Source organism: Dasypus novemcinctus, chromosome 3 (genome assembly GCF_030445035.2).
Source record: "Dasypus novemcinctus isolate mDasNov1 chromosome 3, mDasNov1.1.hap2, whole genome shotgun sequence".
Taxonomy (NCBI): domain Eukaryota; kingdom Metazoa; phylum Chordata; class Mammalia; order Cingulata; family Dasypodidae; genus Dasypus; species Dasypus novemcinctus.
Genome location: NC_080675.1, coordinates 106,149,539 through 106,170,770, shown reverse-complemented (window position 1 = coordinate 106,170,770; position 21,232 = coordinate 106,149,539). Strand labels below are relative to the sequence as shown.

The window sequence follows — 21,232 nt, the reverse complement described above, 5'->3', positions numbered from 1 at the left end:
ATCCTATAGAGGGTCAGGGGTAAATGCATACCCTAAGGATTTTGTGCTGAGAGTCTGATAATGAATAATAGCTGGTTGTTTTAGAAGTGAGGTTTTGAAAATGACATTCTATTTCCAAGTTTAATTAAGAAAGAGAAAACTCTTTGTCTGAAGATATGTGGGAACTGTACTGTAACTACTATATTATAAAAGAAGATGGAGAATTTTTTTTCAGGTTTATGTTCTGTTAGCAAAGGAAAGAAATTCCCCCCATCCCTTGTGGGCAGTCTGGCAATCGTATATATATTAAGCCTTCTATCTTGAGAGGTCTTAGTATTTAAAAAACAGATGTTTAAATAATATGTAATATCTATATAATATGATATGATGTAATACGATATCTAATACAATTATAATTTCCCTTCCTGGAGTTTCTGTCTTGTTTTCAGCTTTTATATTTGAATTACTATGGTTCAATATAACCAGTCATTAATTTATAGTATCTACATTATGCATTAATATAATGTAATAATGTGTGTAATATACACACATGTATGTAATGAAATTTTACCCAGCAAAGTGGGTGAGATGACAAGGAATGTATATCTTTAAATTATACCTCACAGTAGAATATTATTTAGAATATTGTTAAGAGAAAAATTTAATAGCAAATGGAATTGGAATATTGTCAAGTAAAATCTGGGAAAAAAATAATGGTAGTTGAAGAGAATACATGACTGGGGGTTGGTATATGGAAAGGATTTAGCTAATTTTGATTTAAAGTCAGCAGGAAGTTGATATTTATTGAATGATTCATTGATTGGCTTCTTAATCAACAAACATATAAAGGACACCTTAGTGAGGAATAATTGGCTCCAGTATAGAGCCAATTATACTAACTAGCAAAGCTAGTTAGAGTCAGTTCTTGGCACTGGGTTTTCAATGTGTAGTCTGGAAATGAATTTATTCCCACTGATGGTGATAATGTGAACTTGTCATAAAATTTACAAAAGCATCTCTTTAAATTTGTAGTAGGAACTTTTGTGGCATGTTAATTGAGGTATGTCAGGCAACAGTGGAGCCTTTTGATTTTATTTGATCTCATACTATTGTTTTATGTACTCCCATTAATAAAAATTACACTGTGGTTAGGACTAAATGGAGTCTTAGAGGAAAATGTCTTCTAAGTTTCTGAAGCCAGTAAAATGTTTTAATTATTATGCGGTTACCAGGAAATTTCTTGCTATGAAGTTCAAAGTTATGTAAGTATATTGATTTGTTGTGTATTAGTATCCTTTAAAACTAATACATTTTAAGATTCAGTCTAACTTTGAGTTGAGGGAAGACTGAAAAGGTTTTAGGTAACTTATTTTGTTCTATACATTTACTTACTTCTGGGACCAGGAGTAGATTGAAGTCAATCTAATGTGTGGGTTTAGAACCTGGCCAAAATGTGATGTTTTTATCATTTAAAGAGTCCTTATGCTATTGTTTATCAAATTTTTGTAAGGAAGTACCAGAGATTGACCCCAGAACCTCATACATGGGAAGCAGGCACTCAAACACAGAGGTATATTTGCTCCCCAGTAAGATTTGGTTTTGTCATTTGTTTATTTGCTTTTGTTTTTGTTTCTTAGGAGGTACCAGGGACTGAACCTGGGACTTGTACATTAGAAGCAGATGCTCAACCACTTGAGCTACATCCACTCCCCTCATTTCTTTTGATAGGATATTTTCACCTTCAGTGGAAAGTTTGGATCTGTTTGGCATGTTCATACAGACAAACATATTTCAAAACATATTTGTAACTTTTTTTTTTTACTTGCTAATAAACATTTTTCTGTGTCATTAGGTATTGTTCTACAATAGAATTTGTCAGACTTCTTTAGAACACAGGTACTTCATGCTGTGCCCTGTGAGAAGAAAAAGTGTTCTGGGGGTTCATAAATTTTAGAGCTACTTTCTCCCCTTCTTGGAGTACCTTAAAGCATTTAACATAAAACATCCTTAACCATATTAAAATATTAGCATAAAAGAAACTTATTTAACATTATTTATCCCCATGTTTTGTAACCTTACTATGGAATCCTTTTTTTTTTTTCGATTCTCTCTAATTTTTTTTATTAGAAAAATTGTTTTTACAGAAAAATTATGCATAATACACAGCGATCCCATAAAGTGCATTATTTTATTTTTAGCTTGCCAAAGTCAGCAGTTTATTGAAAAGTACATTGTAATCAAATCAGATCATAAGAAGGAAAGGATAGTTTCACTTAATAAAATTTGCTAATGTAATTCAACTCATTAATGGACTTAGAAAACTAACAAAAAGTCTCCATTGTTGCTAAACAAGTATTTTATAAAGTTCATTATTTTCTTTAAATAAGAACTATAAAAGTGAGAAATTTATAAAGTTCAATTTCTATTTACAAGATGTATTTTTTTGTCTTTATTTTTTTTTTTAATATTGCATTCAAAAAATATGAGGTCCCCATATACCCCCACTCCCCTCACCCCACTCCTCCCCCCATAACAACAATCTCCTCCATCATTATGAGACATTCATTGCATTTGGTGAATACATCTCAGAGCACTGCTGTACCTCATGGTCAATGGTCCACATCATAGCTATTAATATCTCAGGATTTGTATTCTTCAGAATACACTTTGGAAAATACTCTTCTTCAAAATTGTGTTAATGACTACACAGCATTTCATTATGTGAATTAATTATAATTTTAAAGCTATTATAAATAATACTGTGGTGAACATATTTGTAAATAATCTTTGCTTATTTGCATGATTCTTTTTCTAAAAAGCAGAATTATGAGATCAAAAAGATTTTTCCAATTTTCAGTTCATTTTTATCAAGAAAAGCGATCCTTCTGTTTGAATGTTTTACTGGCATTGATATTTGTGGAATCAGTGACAGCCAGTGCTTGTGTTATTGATTAAATTAAGTAATAATCACGTTTCTATTATACATCCTTATTATAACTACTCTCACAATACTGTTATATGTTTTATGTGTTTCATTGAGTATTAATATAAAATATATATGAAGAGCGTCTAAATTTTTTTCTTACATGTATTTGTCATTTATTAAATAAGTAAATAATTAGGAAAGATTTTTTCTTTAAAGTCTAGGTAACTTCATAAAGAACCTCAGAAGATCTGAAAAACATTTATGTAATGAAATCGTTGACTGAATAACAGTCAAAATTTATTGGATACTTTTACTCATCTCTTTAGATGTTAATTATGTCTAGCTGAAAAAATATATATATAGGAGTAGGTAGCTCAAGTGGTTGAGTACCAGCTTCCCATGTATGAGGTCCCGGGTTTAATCTTTGGTACCTCCTAAAAACAAAACAAACAGAAAATCAAACTCTTATTGGGGAGCAGATGTATTTCAGTGGTTGAGTGCCTGCTATCCATGTACAAGGTCCTGGGTTCAAACTCCAGTACCTCCTAAAAAGAAAAAGAAAAAAAAAATACAAGTTCACTTGTATTTTGCGATTCATAGTAGAGGTGAACTAGAGTTAATAGGAGCTGGGTGCAATTGCAGGCAAATATGCAAGTCTTATATTTTAGACTATTTCATAAATATTTCACTATAAAGTCATAAATTATTTCATTTATAATTTATTATAATTTACTTCAAAAAACAAAGTAAGCTTTTTTTTTTTACAAGGAGGTACTGGGATCCTGTATTTGGGAAGTAAGTGCTCAATCACTGAGCTATATCCTCTCCCCAATGAGAGTTGGTTCTTTTTGTTTGTTTGGTTTTAGGAGGTTGTTGGGATCAAACCTGGGACTTTGTACATGGGAAACAGATGGTCAACCACTTGAGCTACATCCACTCCCCTGTATTAAGCTTTTAAGTTCTGTATGGACTCTCCAAGTAGTAAAACTTAAATGGGCTTTCGAATCTGCTCTCTTCTTCACTCTGTTTTACTGATTATTTCCACCTTAATTGTTGCAGTGGGGTCAGATGAACTGGATAGCTACATGTATCAGACAGTGGGCCATCATGCCATTGACTTATATGCAGAAGCCATGGCTCTTCCCCTCTATCGCCAAGCTATAAGAGGAAGAAGTCTGGATACAGGACGAGTGTACACGAAATGTGAAGGTGATGAGGTTGAAGATCTCTATGAGCTTTTGAAACTTGTTAAGGTATGCAGAGTGACCAGTATACTGAATTTATATTTACTGAATTTAGCATGGGGATTATAAAATAATTTATACAATTAATAGTCCAACTAGTCTTTGAAAGGATATTTTGTCTGTGTAGATAGAAAGCAATGTTAGTATGCCTTTATATTAAATGTTTTTTAATAATGTGACTTTTGCATCTGGGACTTTAAAAGAATATTTAAGTTTTCTTTTCCTTAAAATGCTGGAGCTGATGGTCCTTGAATAATTATTTTTAACAAATACTTTTTGGATGTCTATGATGTGCTTGCAATATAGTTCTAGCTACTGAGGGTAGGGCAATGAACAGATTGGACAAAGTCCTGTTCTGATGAACTTACTTTATAGTGGGAGGAGACAGACAATAAATAAATAAATAGCATTCTTGGTAGTGGAGAGTACTGTGATGAAGAATGAAACAGTCAGAGTGATAGCAAGTAATGGCAGGGGATAGCTGTAGGGGTCATGCTATATACGGTGGTTAAGTAAGACCTTTTTGATGATGTGATGCTTGAACAGACCTAAAAAAGTGAGAGACTGAGCTTTTGTTAAATCTTATAGAGGAGTATGAAGTAAATACTTAAGTAACTGTATATAAGTTTAGCAGCCATTGTCACTCATTAATTTCTCTAGACAGAAAATGTAGGAGAGAAAGTATAGTGTTCATATATCTAGTAGGAGCTATACTCAGTAAATGTTATTTAATAGATATGATTTTATATGGGCAATCATCTTTTCATTCTCAGCAATAGCTGCCATTCGAACATAGCTCAGTATTCCCCTTCTTAAATATCAATTTTTATCCAGTCAGCCACAGTCATTTCATTTGAGTATGTGGTGAAATAGGGAATTTAAGCCAGTATTTCCTAGAAATTTTCGCATTTTTTTCACAAGAGAAAAGTAAATGGATTTTGCCCCTTTCTCCAATAAATGACATAACTTTATATTTTCTCACTCTTCAGAGAAGTTCAGCCTTTTCAGTAGTAGTGTCATGAACTCATATCATGAAAACTTGCAAGTCCCAAATGGCTACTGTAACATTATACTTTAAATTTAATACTGATCAAAGTTTAATATCAATTAAGATTTCTACTCAAATAATATATGAATGAAGCACTTGAATTCTTTTGAATTTTAAAATGTTTATTTTGTATGTCAGAGCATTTTCATTTTTTATTTGCTCTTTAAGAAAAAATAAAAACAAAAAACAAAAACTGGGATAGAGAGATTACCTCAAGTAGTTCCATAATCTACTGTTTAGTTATGAATAGCTTTAAGAAGTAGAATCTTTTCAAAGGAAGTTACAAGGACCTTATTTCTTCCTTCTGGGAAAATATAGACTAATAACAAGCATTCTGATTATCAAACAAAGGAAAAGGCATAAAAGCATACAACTTGCTATAGTCTTTCCATAAGGATGCAGCTTAGATCTTGACAGTGTTCACTTTGATGTGTAAAATATTGAGTACAAATCCTGGTTCTTCAAATTTCTTCTTCAGGGTACAAAGAAACTGGATATTAAGTTTTTAACATAAATCAGTATTACAAAATGGTAGCGCTCACACTGGAAGTAATTGGGTTGCTTAAAAATTGCAAACTTGATAACTTCAGAGAAGCTGTGTGATAATAACAGCCTTCCAAGAAAGGGAAAGATAATAAATTACTAATCAATTTAATTAAAAATGTGCAGATTAGTAATAATTAAGAAGAATTTCCCTTTCGATCTGTCCTGTCTTTGGAGAAATGGATGCTTTGTCATTATCTTTATAGTAACCGTCAGTTATGACATAAATTAATGCTAATGTTAAATCTTGACAACTTCTGCTTTGGAAGTTCATACATGATAATTATAACTATAGTTGAAAGAGATGTTATCAAGTTGTCTGGGACTAAATAGTTCCTTCTTTTCCTGTGTAGAAATATTAATTTTACTATAGGATATTTTAAAGACATAAATATTGGAAATATATTGCTTTTATGGAAGAGATTGTATAACCAGGCTTTTATAGTTAAATCCGTTTATGAAACACTTGTGTAAAGATTCCAATAGCGATCTTACATATTCTAATGAATAATTGAGTAATTATGGAAAAAAACGAATCTAGAAGAGCTATAATTCAAGTTAGTCTTCATTCTAAGAAAAAGATAGAACTGCATTTTAAAAAATCCTTTGAATATTAATGGAGCATTGAAAGCATTTAGATTCATTTTCATTTTAAACATTTATTTATAATAGTTTGCAGTTTTGTGATTTTCATATGTCATTCTTTTGTTTTGTGGCTTTTTCCCCTAAAATGTTAGAGCTAGTGCTTGAGTAGGAGATGTTCCTTTTTGCAAAAAGCTTAATTTACTAACTGATGAAAAGAAATAGGAAGGACTTGGAAGAATTTATAGGATTTTAAGCTTCATAATTATTTTGTGGAAGTTATGAAAACTAATAGAAATGTAATAAGCCTGTGTATCTCAGATAACCAGTTACTGTAAAAGTTAGATATATCTCAAATTGTTTGCAAAATATCTGGTATTCATATACCTAATCTTTATTTTGTTCTTTAGAATTTGATATTAAAGTGCCACTTTAGTTCTCTTATGGATAGATTGACACAGATAACCTGTATTATTAACTGAATATAGAATAATTTTCAAATTCTGTGGTGCTTTTTGAGTCACATAAGCAATGTAATAGTTACTGAAGGCACACCTATAATATAGAAAATATATTTTAAGGATCAACATTTTTTTTTTTCTTTCTTCACTGTGTTGAAGCCACTGTTTACTATATCTGGTGTCTTCTTTTTCATGGTTATGTCCTCATTTCCATAGAGTCTGTCTTCCAGAAACTTCCTTAGAGAGGTCCTTTCAAATTCTTACATTTTGAAAATGTTCCTATTCTGCCCTTACATTTCATTGATACATTCGTTGGATTTATTAATTTTAGATTGAAAGTCATTCTTCCTCAGTTCATTGAAAGCATTGCTCCCTTGGCATCTAGTATTTTGTTGATAAGAAATGTGATGCTGATGTGATTACTTTGTTGTTCCTTTTAAAAAGGTGACCTGTTTTTCCTCCCTGTTAACTTTTACAATTATGTCCTTATCTTTGGTGTTTTGAATTGTCACAGTAATATTGTATTGGACTTTGTAGGTTGCTTCCCCTGCATCCCATCCCCAAATTCCTATTGAGTAGCAGCGTATTCAGGTCCTTCCTGTTTCATTGATGGTTCAGGGATGACTACATCCCTCTTAAAATCCAAATTAGACGTTTTAAACATTTGTCTTCTGTTCCCTGAAATAGTAATGTTTCCTTTGGAATTTTTTTTTTTCTTGTTGTCGTTTCGTTCATATTGTAGGCTTTTCTTGAGTGTCTTGCTTGCCTGTTTATACCTAAGAATAAGGCAAGAGGAAGCTGACTGTGAATGCTTTTGACTTTGGAGTTTCCAGCTTCACATCACATACCTGTTATACCTGAGTTCTTAACTGGAGTCCAGGATAGTGTGATCTGGTTTGGTTCCCTTCTTGGCTTTATTCTCTTCCATGCAAACAGTAGATTATGGCTTAATTTGCTGATTTACGTATCTTTGTTCCATCTTTTGCTTTCTGACTTCCATAAATAAATGGATATTCTTTGCTCATTGGTGACTCCCTTACTGTTCTCTTTATTTTTATGGTGTTATACCTTGGTTCCTCTCTTTACAGTCATTTTTATGGAACCTCTGGATCAAGACATCTGTGTTAATTTCATTTTAACAGAATTCATTTAATGTTTTTCCCTAAGCTGAATATTCAGCTTCAGTTTTCCTATATTAATCTTTGCTAATTTTCTTTTCTCATGCTCTGTTTTCTTATTAAGGTCTCATCTTTGTGATGTTGACCTTAAATTCTTTATTGGACACTTTTGTTTTAATTTAAATGCAGCAATAAATAAATAATTGCCCTTTTTCCTTTATTTCTTTTTAATGGAATATTTACCATTTGTGTTAGTCAGCCAAAGGGGTGCTGATGCAAAATACCAGAAATTGGTTGGTTTTTATAAAGGGTATTTATTTGGGGTAGGAGCTTACAGATACCAGGCCATAAAGCATAAGTTAATTCCCTCACCAAAGTCTATTTGGAGCAAGATGGCTGCCGACGTCTGTGAGGGTTCAGGCTTCCTGGGTTCCTGGGTTCCTGGGGCTTTCTTTTCTCTGGGTTCACAGTTCCTTTCTTCTGGGGCTGGCTTCTCTTTCCTCTGCGTGCTGATTTCCTGGGGCTCTAGCTTAAGTCTTCAGCATCAAACTCCAACATTGAAAGCCCTCAACTCTGTTCTTTGCCATGCCTTTTATCTGTGAGTCCCCATCCACCAAGGGTTGGGGACTCAATGCCCTAATCATAACTCGATCATGCCCAGGTGCAGAATAGATTACAAGCATAATCCAATATTTCTTTTTGGAATTCATCAATTATATCAGACTGCTACACCACTGAAATAAACATTTGTAAATTAATTCTTAATTTATTTTAAAAGCCTGGATTTTAATGTGATATTTTTAGAAAACATTAATTGCATCTTCACTTCTGTTGTCTAGAATTCTTTTGATTATCATGCTTGTTTAAATAAAAAGAATTTATTGACAATTATCTAAAGGTAGGTTTGGCTACAGATAGATTAGATATAGAATATGTATTATGTAAATACAATCTGATGGAATTTTTCTTTTCTTTTTTTTCCTGTTTCTACTTCTTGCCTTTACTTTCTGTTGACAGTTTTCTCTCTTAGCACCCTTATAATTAGAAGATGGCTACCAGTTACATTTTTCCTCGCTCAAATCTAGGAATCAAAGCTCTAGTTTTCTTAAATAGCTCAAAGGAAAATTCAGTGGTTCATTGTCTCTCATTGGCCTGACTTGGATCATCCATTAGCCATCATTGTTGGGAAAGAATGATTTCATTTGATTGGGCAGGCTTTAATTATGCACCACTCCTGGAGTGAGGAATGAAGTCAAGGACCTTCAAATATAAATCAGGCTGTTGTTGGTAGAAGGGTAAACTGTGGCAGGAGGGCCTAAAATCAGTGTTTCCTGAAAATAAATTGATTTCAGCTGTTTACACATTTGGGAACCATCCTAGATTTTCTTTCTTCTCTCATTCTCCATATCCAGTAGGGCACTAGGTTGTATGTTGTTCTATCCTTAAAACTCTTACTGTTTGTGTTTTTGTTTCCTCTTTTTTTCTAGTATCCTAACTTTTTTTTATACCAATCTTATTCTACTACAATTTTACCTCCATAGTCCTACTAGAGTGATTTCTGTAAAATACAGGTGAGGTCTTATCACTTCCCGTGTAAAATTCTTCTGTTGTTTTCCACTATTTATACTGTAGACCAGAGGTTCTTAACAAGGGGTCAATGAGCTTGAATTTAAGTGAAAAAACAACATATAATTCTTGTGGGGACATGTTGGTGTGGGTGTGATATATTTATTAAATAATAAATAGTATAGTGTGGATTTAGTAAGGGGTCTGTGGTTTTCCCCTGACTGTTCCAAAGGGGTCCTTGGAACAAAAAAGGTTAAGAACTCCTGCTTGTAGACTTTATAGAATACCAACCATATAGCTACATACCACATATTGGCAGGTAAAAGCTCATTGCTTTTACTTTCCTTGATGGCCTTCTTATTTATTATTGCCTACTAAAAACTGGGAACAGAAAGAGAAAGGGTGCTAACTCAAGTTCAAGCAAGGATTGAAAGGGGAAAACACTGGCAACAGATTTATATTAATGACCACAAATTTGGTTTCTCTTATTATCTCCGATGTCAATGATTATTTTATTCTCTTCCTTATTAATTGAGAGCCTTAGAACTCTGTGACTAATTATTTTATTCTGTACAGTCTTTTAGGATGATGTTAACATCCATTGGACCTCTACTTATATGATGTTATGCTCCACATTTAAATTTCTATACTAAACCTTTCTTCCCAACCTTGGTATTGTTTCCTCCTCTTTTTCTACCTCCTGTTGTTTCTTCCTCCTTTGTCTATTTTTTCTCCTCCCTTCTTTACTCCCACCCATCCTTCCTTTCTATCTTCTTTCAAAAACAAATTGGCCATTGGGCCCACAGCAGTGAGTGTTTATAATCTAGGACCTGTATATTAAGTTTCTTATTATTTCTCCTCCTTAATATCCTATGGATATAGTAAACTCAACATGTTCAAAACTTACTCATTATCTTCCTGCACAAACTTGTTCTATTTCCTATATTTCCCATTTGTTTAATAGCAAATTTGTTTACCCCATCCCTAAGTCAAAACCTGAGCCTAGACTTCTACTTTTTCTTAACTTGCCCCTGCCCCAACCCTCCCGGCCCAGCCACCACCGTTGGATCTGTAGGTCCTGTTCATAATATTCATATGCCTTCTGAAGTCTGACCCTTTGATCACATTCCCACTGTTAATGGTTTTCCATTTGTACTGTGGAAGAGGTTCCTAATTACTCAACTTGCTTTCACTATTGCCCTGTGTTCCATTTAGCCCTTCTACCACATTCTTGTCAGCTGTTCTGCATAAATGCTTAATTAAATAATCCACTATTAAGATAAAGTCCAAACACTATAGCCTGGCACACCAGGTTCTTTAAGGCAAGGCCCTTGCAGCCCTACCAGTTCCATACTGCCATTTCCTCGGAAGTCTCTGAGTTCCAATTAAAAGGAACTAATTAGATTTCTAGGACATGGTTTTTCATGTCTAAGTCTTTGCACTTTTCTATACCCTTACCTCTCATTTACTTTAAGAATCCCTTCTCACTTCATACCCTTCTTTGAAACCTGCTCTAATTTACCTTCTTCCTGTTTCTTACGTGGCAGCTTGTCTGTACCTCTACTGTGGCCCTCAGCTCTTTACTAAGATTATTTAAAAGACCTTGAATAAAAGGGGGAAATGGTAAAGACAAATGGATTTATATGCCTAAGAGTCTTCAGAATGAGTCGGGAGGTCATCAGAGGGTTGTGCTTATGCACGCCTCAGCAGGATCTCAGAGACAGCTAAAGTGGATACAACCCCAGTAGAGGTGCTCTTGAGGGCTATGGAGACACCCAGGTTCTATGGTCATGGCAGATGACTCCAGAGTTCGGTGCCTTGCCAGTGGGCCCTACTTTGGAATTTGTGCTCCTGAGTGTGATGGAGTTGGACTTAGATGTGACTTCTTTACACATGCTTCTTCTGTCCCTTTTACTGAACCTGTGGTTGGCACTGGGGTTGGTGTATGCCCGGGAGACTTGAGTCTCTGGGCTGTCCATATGCCAGCTGGGCTCTGAGCCTCAGTGGTGTTGCAGTACCTACTCTCCAGTTTGTTGGACTTACCCAGGTCAGCGGACAGGGAGTGAGGATGGACAACCACCATACCAAGGAATCGAGAGAGTCTACAGCTGTGAGCATGAGAGTCCCATCCACCAGCTGTGTGGAATTGAAGTACTCTCTCAAATGAGAGGTGGAGTGGGCATTGCCATCCCAGGGTCATTAGGAGGAATAAAATATGGATTAGAGTGGACTTACTGGTATTCTACTATAGAATTATTGTGACTCTAGCAGTGGAAGAAATTATATCATTGATCTGGAGATAGTGGCCACAGGAGTTGCTGAAGGCAGGGAGAGGGAAACGGAGGTGTGATTTGGGGGCATTTTCAGGACTTAAGAGTTTTTCTGAACGATAGTGCAGGGACAGATGCAGGACATTATATATCCTGCCATAACCCACTGAATGGACTGGGAGAGAGTGTAAACTACAATGTAAACTATAATCCATGCTGTACAGCAGTGCTCCAAAATGTATTCATCAAATGCAATGAATGTACCACACAAATGAAAGAAGTTGTTGATGTGGGAAAGGTGGAAGGTGTGGTGAGTGGGTCATATGGAACCTCCTATATTTTTTAATGAAACATTTTGTGTGATCTATGTATCTTTTTACAATAAATAAAAAACATTTAAAAAATTAAAAAAATAAAAGTGGCTCTCCTTCTAGATTGTGTGACCCTCAAAAGATATGCTTATTTATCTTCATTTTTTTAATCTCTAGTGCCTAGCAGAGTTCCTGCATATGGGAAAAGTAAAAATAAAGGACTGTTGAACAAATTAGTTTAGTCCAAAATTTAGCAAATTATTTTTTATCTAATAATTTATTTAGTATAGGAGAACCAAAACAGAAATTGTCGCAAAATATGTTGTAAAACCATTGATAAATTCATTTTGTGTTTTGTTGTTCTGTTTAGAAGCTTAAATGGAATATAGTCATTGTAGTAAAACTTTCCAAATAAGTTATCCTATCAGATTTGGCTGTGGTTAAATGTGCTAAGATTAATTCCAGCTGCAGTCTTTTTCATTAAAATAGCTTAGCAGATATTTTTTCACATTATTTTGGTATCTGTATTTTAGAGAACCTGTTTATTTTGGTAGAACTTTATTTCATGACTCTTTTTTCACTTCAGGTCTTGGGAGAAAATCCTAGGACGGATTATTTGGTGGTTCAAATGCAAATTCAAAGGTTTTGGAATGGGAGTGACATTAAGATGGCCATAAGATTAGAAGGGCAGACCCAGATATGGTGCTAAACAGGCACATACCCCTGTACAGATTGCTTCTGGCTCTTTAGCACTGCACAGCTTGCCTTAAGCCCTGTCAGTTTTCAAGATTTTGAGCATTAAACCTCATCTCTTGGCACAAGAAATGCTTTTCTAGTATTGCTTCTGTGCTTAAACAGGAGGACTTGGAATTGGAACAGACCAGTGTCATTTTCACTCCCAGGTGTGACCTTATTGAAGCTACACCTGCCAGATGATACAGTCACACATGCATGGTGAAGCCAGTGATGAAGATCTGTTTGGAAGTAAAATGCTGAACCATAGTTGTCAGTTATTACCAATTTACCACAGGTCCATAGTCATCTTCAACAAATTCCTCTTAAAGCCAACTCTTTTCTAGCAAAACTATTAACTTTTTTCTTTTTCTTGACTTTGCTACCATTTATTTTCTAGAAAATTTTCCTTAGATGCTCACTTTGCAGTTGTATTATCTAAGATGCTAGATGCATATTTCTATCCTATAGTCTTTTACTTTATTTCTAGACCTGTAGTTTTCCATATCTTTGCTATATTCTCTTTTAAATGACTAAGAACACTTTACTGTGACTGATAAATGTGAATTATTTTATTCCTTTATTGTTTTTGGGGAGTGGAGTGCACAGGACTTTATTGGTGGTCACATAACAATATGATAGATTTTAAACTGATTTTTGTACCTTGACTTTCTATTTTAAAATGGAAACGTCATCAGTCAGTGAAATTTGTAGTGCCTAAATCATAAAATAGCCATAGAAGTGAAGATATTATCAATAATTATTTAGAGGGCTTTTTTAAATTGGTAAGAGATGATTTGATAGGGGTTTGTTCTGTGACATGCTGATGTGAGAAAAAATTGAATAACAAAGATGTCTTAGTTCACCTTGACTTTTCCTGTTACATGGAACCCATACTGCTGCCATTTAGAAACTTTTCTTATTTCTTTAATTCAGCAAACATTTATTGAATGCTTAGAATGTACTGGAGAATGTACTGGAGAGTAAAAACAAATATTGGTGGACCCTGATACGTTGAGACATACACATAAAGAAACTAAAGGAAAATAATTACCATCAAAATAATTAAAGGACTGTGGGGATTCAGAAGAGGAAAATGAACCCTTGTGTTGAGGATCCAGAGAGACCTCAGGGGAGAAGTTGTGTTTGATACCATTCTTGAAGGTGTGACAGAGGCACACATGACAGAATGACTGTAAGAATGTTGCTAATTAAGGGCAGAGCTTAACCAAAGTCATGGAAGCAAGAAGTCATGAGATGCATTAGGAAATAGTGAGTGGTTCAATTTATCACGTAGAGTTTCAGAAATAGTGAGAGATAAATCTGGAAAGATTGGTTGATTGAAGCCTGAAAAGGGAGTGTCTTAAATTTTCAGCTAAGGCTTGCTCAGGCAGAGGAGAGCCCCTAAAGCAGTATCTTAAATAGGGGTCAGGAACTTTTTGTTTATTTAAATGAAAAAGATGAATAAAATAAAAATATCAAAATGTATTATACTTGGTAAGTCTATTGTTCTGTGAAACTTGTACAAGTGTACACATAAATATGTTTTGTGTGTGCTAGGTTGTTACATTATATATATGTCTTATTGTTAACTAAGTTCTTATGGCCAAACAAAAGTTTGAAAACCACTACACTGAAGGAGTTTGCAAAAGAAATGGCATAGAATTGTACGGTTGGAAGGGAACTTCAAGATCATTAGGTTAAACAGCTGCTAATGCAGGAAATATGTTAAGAGAATTGGCATTCTGGATATGAAGAGTTCCATTTGAAAACTAAGGTAATAGACTAGCTGAAGGATTACCAACAGGGTGAGTAGCTGTGGGAAAGGCAAAGAGGAGACATTGAAGAGATGGATTGATTGGGCTTCTTGGTGATATTTAAGTAAACAGTGACAGGAAGTATATATACAGTGACTTGTAAATTGTTCCATGGCTAATATTTATTCAGCTTTCACTGGGCAATATCGATAAAGTGAATTATGTGAGATATTACCTTAGTTTGCTAGAGCTGCTGTAACAAGGTCTCACAAGCTGGGTGGTTTAAAACAACAGAAATTTATTATCTCACAGTTTTGGAGGGCAAAAGTCCAAAATCTGTAGGGGAGAATCCTTCCTTGCCTCTTCCTAGCTTTTGGTAGTTTGCCAGTAATCCTTGGGCTTCAATCTCTGCCTCAGTTGTCACATGGTGTTCTCTGTCTGTCTGTCTGTGTTTAGTTCTCCCCTTCTCATAAGGATACCAGTTATATTGGATTAGGGCCCACTCTAATCCTCTTGGCCTCATTTTATCTAATCAGATTTTCAAGCATCCTATTTCCAAAAAGGATCAACTTTCTCCTTCATCTAGCTAGGAGGTTAGGACTTGAACATATCTATTTGAAGGGCATAGTTCAGCTCGTAAAAGATACATGGCATATAAATGATCCTAGATTTTACAGTATCTTATCTCTATTACCTCTTTTGTCTGGTATAGGATGTTATAGAAGATGCTTCATATCAATCTGGCTTCATTTAATCAAGATTAATTCTTAATAAATTCAAGTTTTGATGGTTCTTTCAATTGAACATTTAGCTTTTTCACATTATTTGGAGAACACATCAGCCAAAATATTTTATCCTCATTTCTTGACTCTAAAACACATAGTATGGATTCACTGAAGAAGCAAAATCCATGATGTTAATGTTTTAATGTGATAATGCATTTAAATGGGATTTAAATTATTATAGTAATTACACTCAAAACTTTTTTTTAACTGGTAAATCAAGCAAAATATAAAGTCTGAATAGATTCTGTAGTCTTTTAGGCATCCCATCAGATTGCAGCTAGCTTCAGATTTATAAATTATTTGACACCTTCTATTCACCTAATGGTCTACCTGCAGTCTCTCACCCTCTCTGATTCATCCTGCATACTCTTACCAGGTTAATTTTTCTGAGCTGCCCATCTAATCACATTTCTTTCTTCATCAGAAATCTCATTGATCCATCAGGCTGTTTGCAATATGACTTCAACTTATCTTTTGTCTTTTCCCAGTGTTACCCTACATGGTATCTATGCTTCTCTTGAACTTGACTATTGTCAGAACTCATTCTTCCCCTCTTAGTCCATATCTTTATAGCATAATACTATTTAAAAAAATTTTTTTGGAACCATCACTACTTTCTATTTCCAAATCTTTTTCATCAAACAGAAACTCTGTACCCATTAAATAATAACTTCCCATTCTCCCCTCTCCCTAGCCCCTAGTACCCTCTAATCTACCTTCTGTCTCTATGAATTTGCCTAGTCTATTTATTTCATATAAGGAGATTTATACAACACCTGCCTTTTTGTGTCTGGATTATTTCATTTAGCATAAAGTTTTCAAGGTTCATCCTGGCTGTAGCTTTTATAATGCTGTTTTTCAGTCAGAAATAAACTACTATCCTCCCCAACTTCTTTCACATGCCATTGCCTTCTGAGTGTCTTTCTTGATGTGTCCCCACTGACAAAGGAACATAATTTCTCCCTCCCTTGGACCTTCATATAACATTATATCTCTCTAATAGTCCTTAATCTATCTTGATATTTAGAATTACTCTGTTTTTATATTTATCTTGTAGGTTTTGGTTGTTTGTTTTTGTTTAAAGATCATTTGTACATATAGAGGCAGGGATTATATTTCATTCTTTTTTATTTCTTATAGGGCCTCATGTAAAGCTTGGACTATAACATGCTGAATTGTATTCTCTGAAACTCAGTTATTCTATCTGTAAAATATGGATGTCTTTTGTCTTACTCATGTGTTTATAGAACAACTAGAAAATATATGAGAACTTCTTTAGGTTTCTAGAAAGAAAGATGCTCTATAAATTAGTGTGTTGTTTGTTTGTTTTTCTTGTCAAATTTATGTTACTCTTAGGTCTTTTTTTCCCTTTATTCCCTAGCTTCCAAAATAATCCAGTAAAGTTTAATAATGTCATTTTTCCCCATTCCATACAAAGTTTCATTAGCATATTAATATTTAGTAGTAGCTGCAAGTTGGCATTGAGATGAGTATAATTCCTCTTGGCTTTATTAGTAAGTTAATACAGAGAAGAAGAAGGATGGTAATCATTCAGATTGTGAAGAGGTTTCAATGGGGACAAATTTATATTATATATTGGACTGAATTTATCCTGCATTTGTTGCCTATAATTTTTAGCCTTCCTGAGTCTTGGTAGATGGACCAAGTTTAGAGAATTTAGGCTTTCCAAAGAATACATGAAGACTTAAGAGACTTATTTTTAAAACGGTGCTTTGTATGTCCAAACTCAGTAGAATGGGGGTTTTATGTATGCTACCATGTGTAAAAGCAATAACCTCTCAACATCAGCAGAATTATACCATGCTTATTCAGAGCATTTATTTCTGCAATGTTGGGACTGTTTGGGCACTTTGCATACTTGCACACAGTACTTGATGAACAGCTGCTGAATAAAACTTATTGAATAACATTAACCCATGACAAATTTCAGCTAATATCAGTCCTTATAGCTGCGTATAAAAAATATATTGACATATCAAAAGAGACAGATATTGTAAGACATTTATTTCCTTTTGTGCAAAGTTGGGTTTGTTTTAGGGCCATTGAAATGACCCATGGTCTTTTAAGACCAATTCCCTCATGGACTCTTTCTTATGTGGCAATTTTACAAGGAGGTGGGGAGGGGAGGGATAATCATCATCTTTTGGTAAATTACCCTTTTGAGCCTTTCACATTTTAGTTCCTTTAAACATTTTTAGCAATCTCATAGCCATTTTTGTGGCTTCCTTAACCCTCACCTACATTCTGGTGATTTGGCGTGGTCATTATGACTTCTTTGATCATAGAAAGCTAATAAGAATCAGACTTGGGACCTCACAGTGTAGGATCATGTGATTCTTTAAAACAGGATTTCTTAACCTAGAGGGCAGAAGTTTCCTTGAACTCTAAACTTCTATGCAAGTTTTTTTTGTATAGGAATTTTTCTCAGAAGAGGCTCAAATTTTTATCATATTCTTATAGTAAGCTGTTCATTTGAGAAGTTTAAGAACTACTGCTTTAGCCATCAGTTTCCAAAAGCCTTGTAACATGGGACTATTCATGGCTGTCATGAGTTAGTTTCCTTTTAGCATAGAACACGTACTATGTTATTTGCTATGAGCTCTGGGGCTTCCAAAGAGTGAAGAGAAGAATCATAAGAGGGCCCCTGAGAATCCCATGTATCTCTCAAGAGAGAGATTAGGGTCTCAAAGAGAATAGAGTATAAGGTGGCATCTCAAAAGTGCAGGTGAGAAATGATGGCAAACAGAGAAGGGGCTATGGGTTTGGGGTAAATGTTCTGGCTGGTTTTAAATAGACATTTGGATTTTATGTTGAAGGAGAGAAGGATAAGGATGCTTCAGTCATTACTTCTCATTTCTTTAATTAAGTGTAGCTGTCTTTTTGAATTTCTATTACATGTGGTACCCTTTTTTGAGTAGTTATTATATTATGCCTTGTTTTATATAATTGTTGCAGATATATCTTGCCTGTTAGTTTATAAACTTCTTGAAGGTAGGAACTGTGTTTTTCAACTTTGGATACTTTGCAGTGCTCAGCATGGGCTTGTCAATAAGAATAGCTCAAATGTGTATGTTGTATTTTTATTCTAGAGATGCTATTGAGGATTTTCCCCATATCACAGTCAACTTTATGAGTATCTGAGTGTGAAATTTCTCTTACCACTTAGTATTTTGTCTTAGGTTTTGCCTTACCATAGCTATTAGGGAGTTTTTATTGTGTGGCCACTGTAAATCATGCAACTGATTTTAGTTTCCTCTTTGTATTGATAGAAAGCCTAGAATCACTGTGATTATTTTCAATTATTTTGGTCCTGTTTTTGTCTTATTATAATTGTAATTGCTATTATTTATGTAGCATTATCAGCTCACTGTTGTAAGCTGTTTACATGTTATATTCTGATTTATTCTTACATCAACCCTGACTTCTTATCTCTTTTCACAGATAAGTAAACTGAGACCCAGAAAGGCTAATAATTTGTCCAAAGTAACACAGCTAGAAAGTGGCAGAGCATGTACTTTTAATCACTATATTTTGCTGCTTCCCAACATTGCATTTGTGTTAATTAGTGCAGTTATTACTTCGTAGCAATACATATGTAGTGCATGCATAAACCAGTAAGGCATGTGTGAATTGATAGTGAGACAGAGGGGCAGGCATGTGGTTTGAAAAGGGGAGGGGAGGTTATTAAATCAGGGATCAAATTGATCTGTGCTTTATCTCATCTCATTTCAGAGTTCTTAGAATAGTTTTAGATCATTGTTACTCAAGTATGGTCTAGGGACTGGTGTTAGTCCAGGAATTGTTTATTACTGGTTCAAGAAGAGATATATACAGAAATTGAAAATTAGCTTTCAGAAACTTTTATAGTAATTTGAAAAGTTATAATTTGAAAAGATATAATTTTATATACGTTGAATCAATTAATAAAATGTGGGCCTTGTATTTTGAATCTTTTTGAATCTTGCTTTTCTTGTAATTCATTTTTGCTGTACCTTAGCAAACCAGTCTTCCAAGGTTTGGAAATTTAAAAAACATAAAATAACATAAAAACAACAAAACAACTTGGTCTCAACAAACAGTTTGAGAAGCATTCTTCTAGGTAACAGCTTTGCAGGTTTTTAAATGATGGTTTATTTGAAAAAGTAAAATCATCATCTACAATTAGATATTACTTTCTAATCTAAACTTTTTTGAGTCTGAATTAATATATTTGCCTGTTTTGTCAGTTTCTTGGTTCTGTGGGAAAAGCCTCTAAATTGAATTGTTTTTGAGGGCGGAAGTGGGGGCATTTTTCATTTTTCCATATATTTAGTAGTTTTTCAAGAATAACACATTTTAATTAAGTCTTTGATCCGCGGTAATAGCATGAGGAACTTGTCCATCACCCGTAGTTATAATCGCCTTCCTTGACTTCTCAAAATAGCTAATAAAGCAATTTGAATTTTTTTTTCTGTTCAAATTAGATGTTGTTCCCTGGAATAACAGGAAAACAAAAAAGACAGCTACAACAACAAAACATTGCTGATGATACCAACTTAGTCTAATAGGTTTGTCGATTTGTGGAACTTGAAGTTAGCTTCAGTGAGATAATATCTGCAATACCAGCTAAGGTTTTTTATTTGCATTTTATTTTTGAGTGGTTGGGATTTGGGGAATCCCTTCCTATAATATAATATGTTGTAAAATAGGTTCATGTAAAATTACCAATCTTAATATGGTCTTTGTCTATTCAGTTGTCTCCTCTTTTAGATAATCTCTGATGGGAAATTTTCTAAGATATCATTGACAGGGAATCCTTTACTGTTTGGGAAATATTTAAAAGCATGCTTCCAAATAAAGAAATGGGTTAAGAGCATGAACAGGCATTTCACAGAGAGAGAAATTCAAATGGCTAAAAAATGTCTAACTTTACTGATTCAAAATGTAACCCTCACTTTGATGGTAATAAGAAATCATAATACTCGGTCTTAGAGAAGTAACTATCCTTATGTGCTCCCACTGGGCCTTAACCAAGCATTTCCACTTCAGGGAATTTATCCTAGGGAAATAATTAAAGATGTACTTGAAGTTGAAAAGATGACTGACAAACTAAATTATGATGTAGCCATACAGTGGAGTTTTGTATGGCATTAAAAGAAATATATCTGTACATGTTATTAGGAGAGGGAAATAGATCATTAAGTAGTTTTTAAGGTATAACTGCATTTTGTAAAATGCATTTGTACAAATATATGTATAAAAAAATACCTGAAGGATATATTTCAAGTCTGTATGTAGAACGTATTAACAGTATTTGCATGATTTTTGCATATTTGAATTTTCTTTTTTTGTCTGTAATAAGTATGTATTGCTTTTGAAGCTTCTTTGAGAGAGGGGTGAAAGTGGGATTTGAATCCTGAATTTGGAGAAAAGCTCTGATTTTAGTACTTGAAAAGTACTAAAGTTTATAGTTCTTTGTATTTTGTTGAAAATTTGGTTTCCATTTAAAAAATGCACAAAATGGAATATAGATGGAAAGGAAACCTGATGATCAACAGAATGCTGGCCATTCCCCAAGACTTTTCTGAAAGTTGAGCGGCCTGTTTTTCTTTCAGAGCTGGTTCTTGAAAACTGTGTTTGAGAGATTTTTCTTTTTTCTTGTGACAAATGCCTGTCCCAGTTAGGTGTACAGAAGTATTTTCATTCATTTGCAGTCCTGTTGTGTTAATACTGAATATGTAGAGACAGCCTGGCTAGTGGTGAAAGATGATGAGCCAGCCTCAGGTCTTTTTCTGGCCAGCCCTAAACCTCTGATTGCCACGTTTTCCTAATTTTCCATTTCCAGGGCATCACTAGACTGACCTTCCTTGCTGCATTTGATGCTCTGAATCTCCAAGATTTTCACATGCA

The 21,232-nt window shown here is 34.2% G+C and overlaps 1 protein-coding gene across 3 annotated transcripts in view; it reads left to right on the top strand.

Annotated features, from left to right (window-relative positions):
- Positions 1-21,232, top strand: part of DPH6 (diphthamine biosynthesis 6) — a 213,049-nt gene that overhangs the window by 7,394 nt on the left and 184,423 nt on the right. For all 3 annotated transcript variants that reach the window (XM_071214094.1, XM_071214093.1, XM_071214095.1), the window contains exon 3: positions 3,965-4,158. In XM_071214094.1, the coding sequence (XP_071070195.1) occupies positions 3,965-4,158 (194 nt within the window). The remainder of the gene's footprint in view (positions 1-3,964; positions 4,159-21,232) is intronic.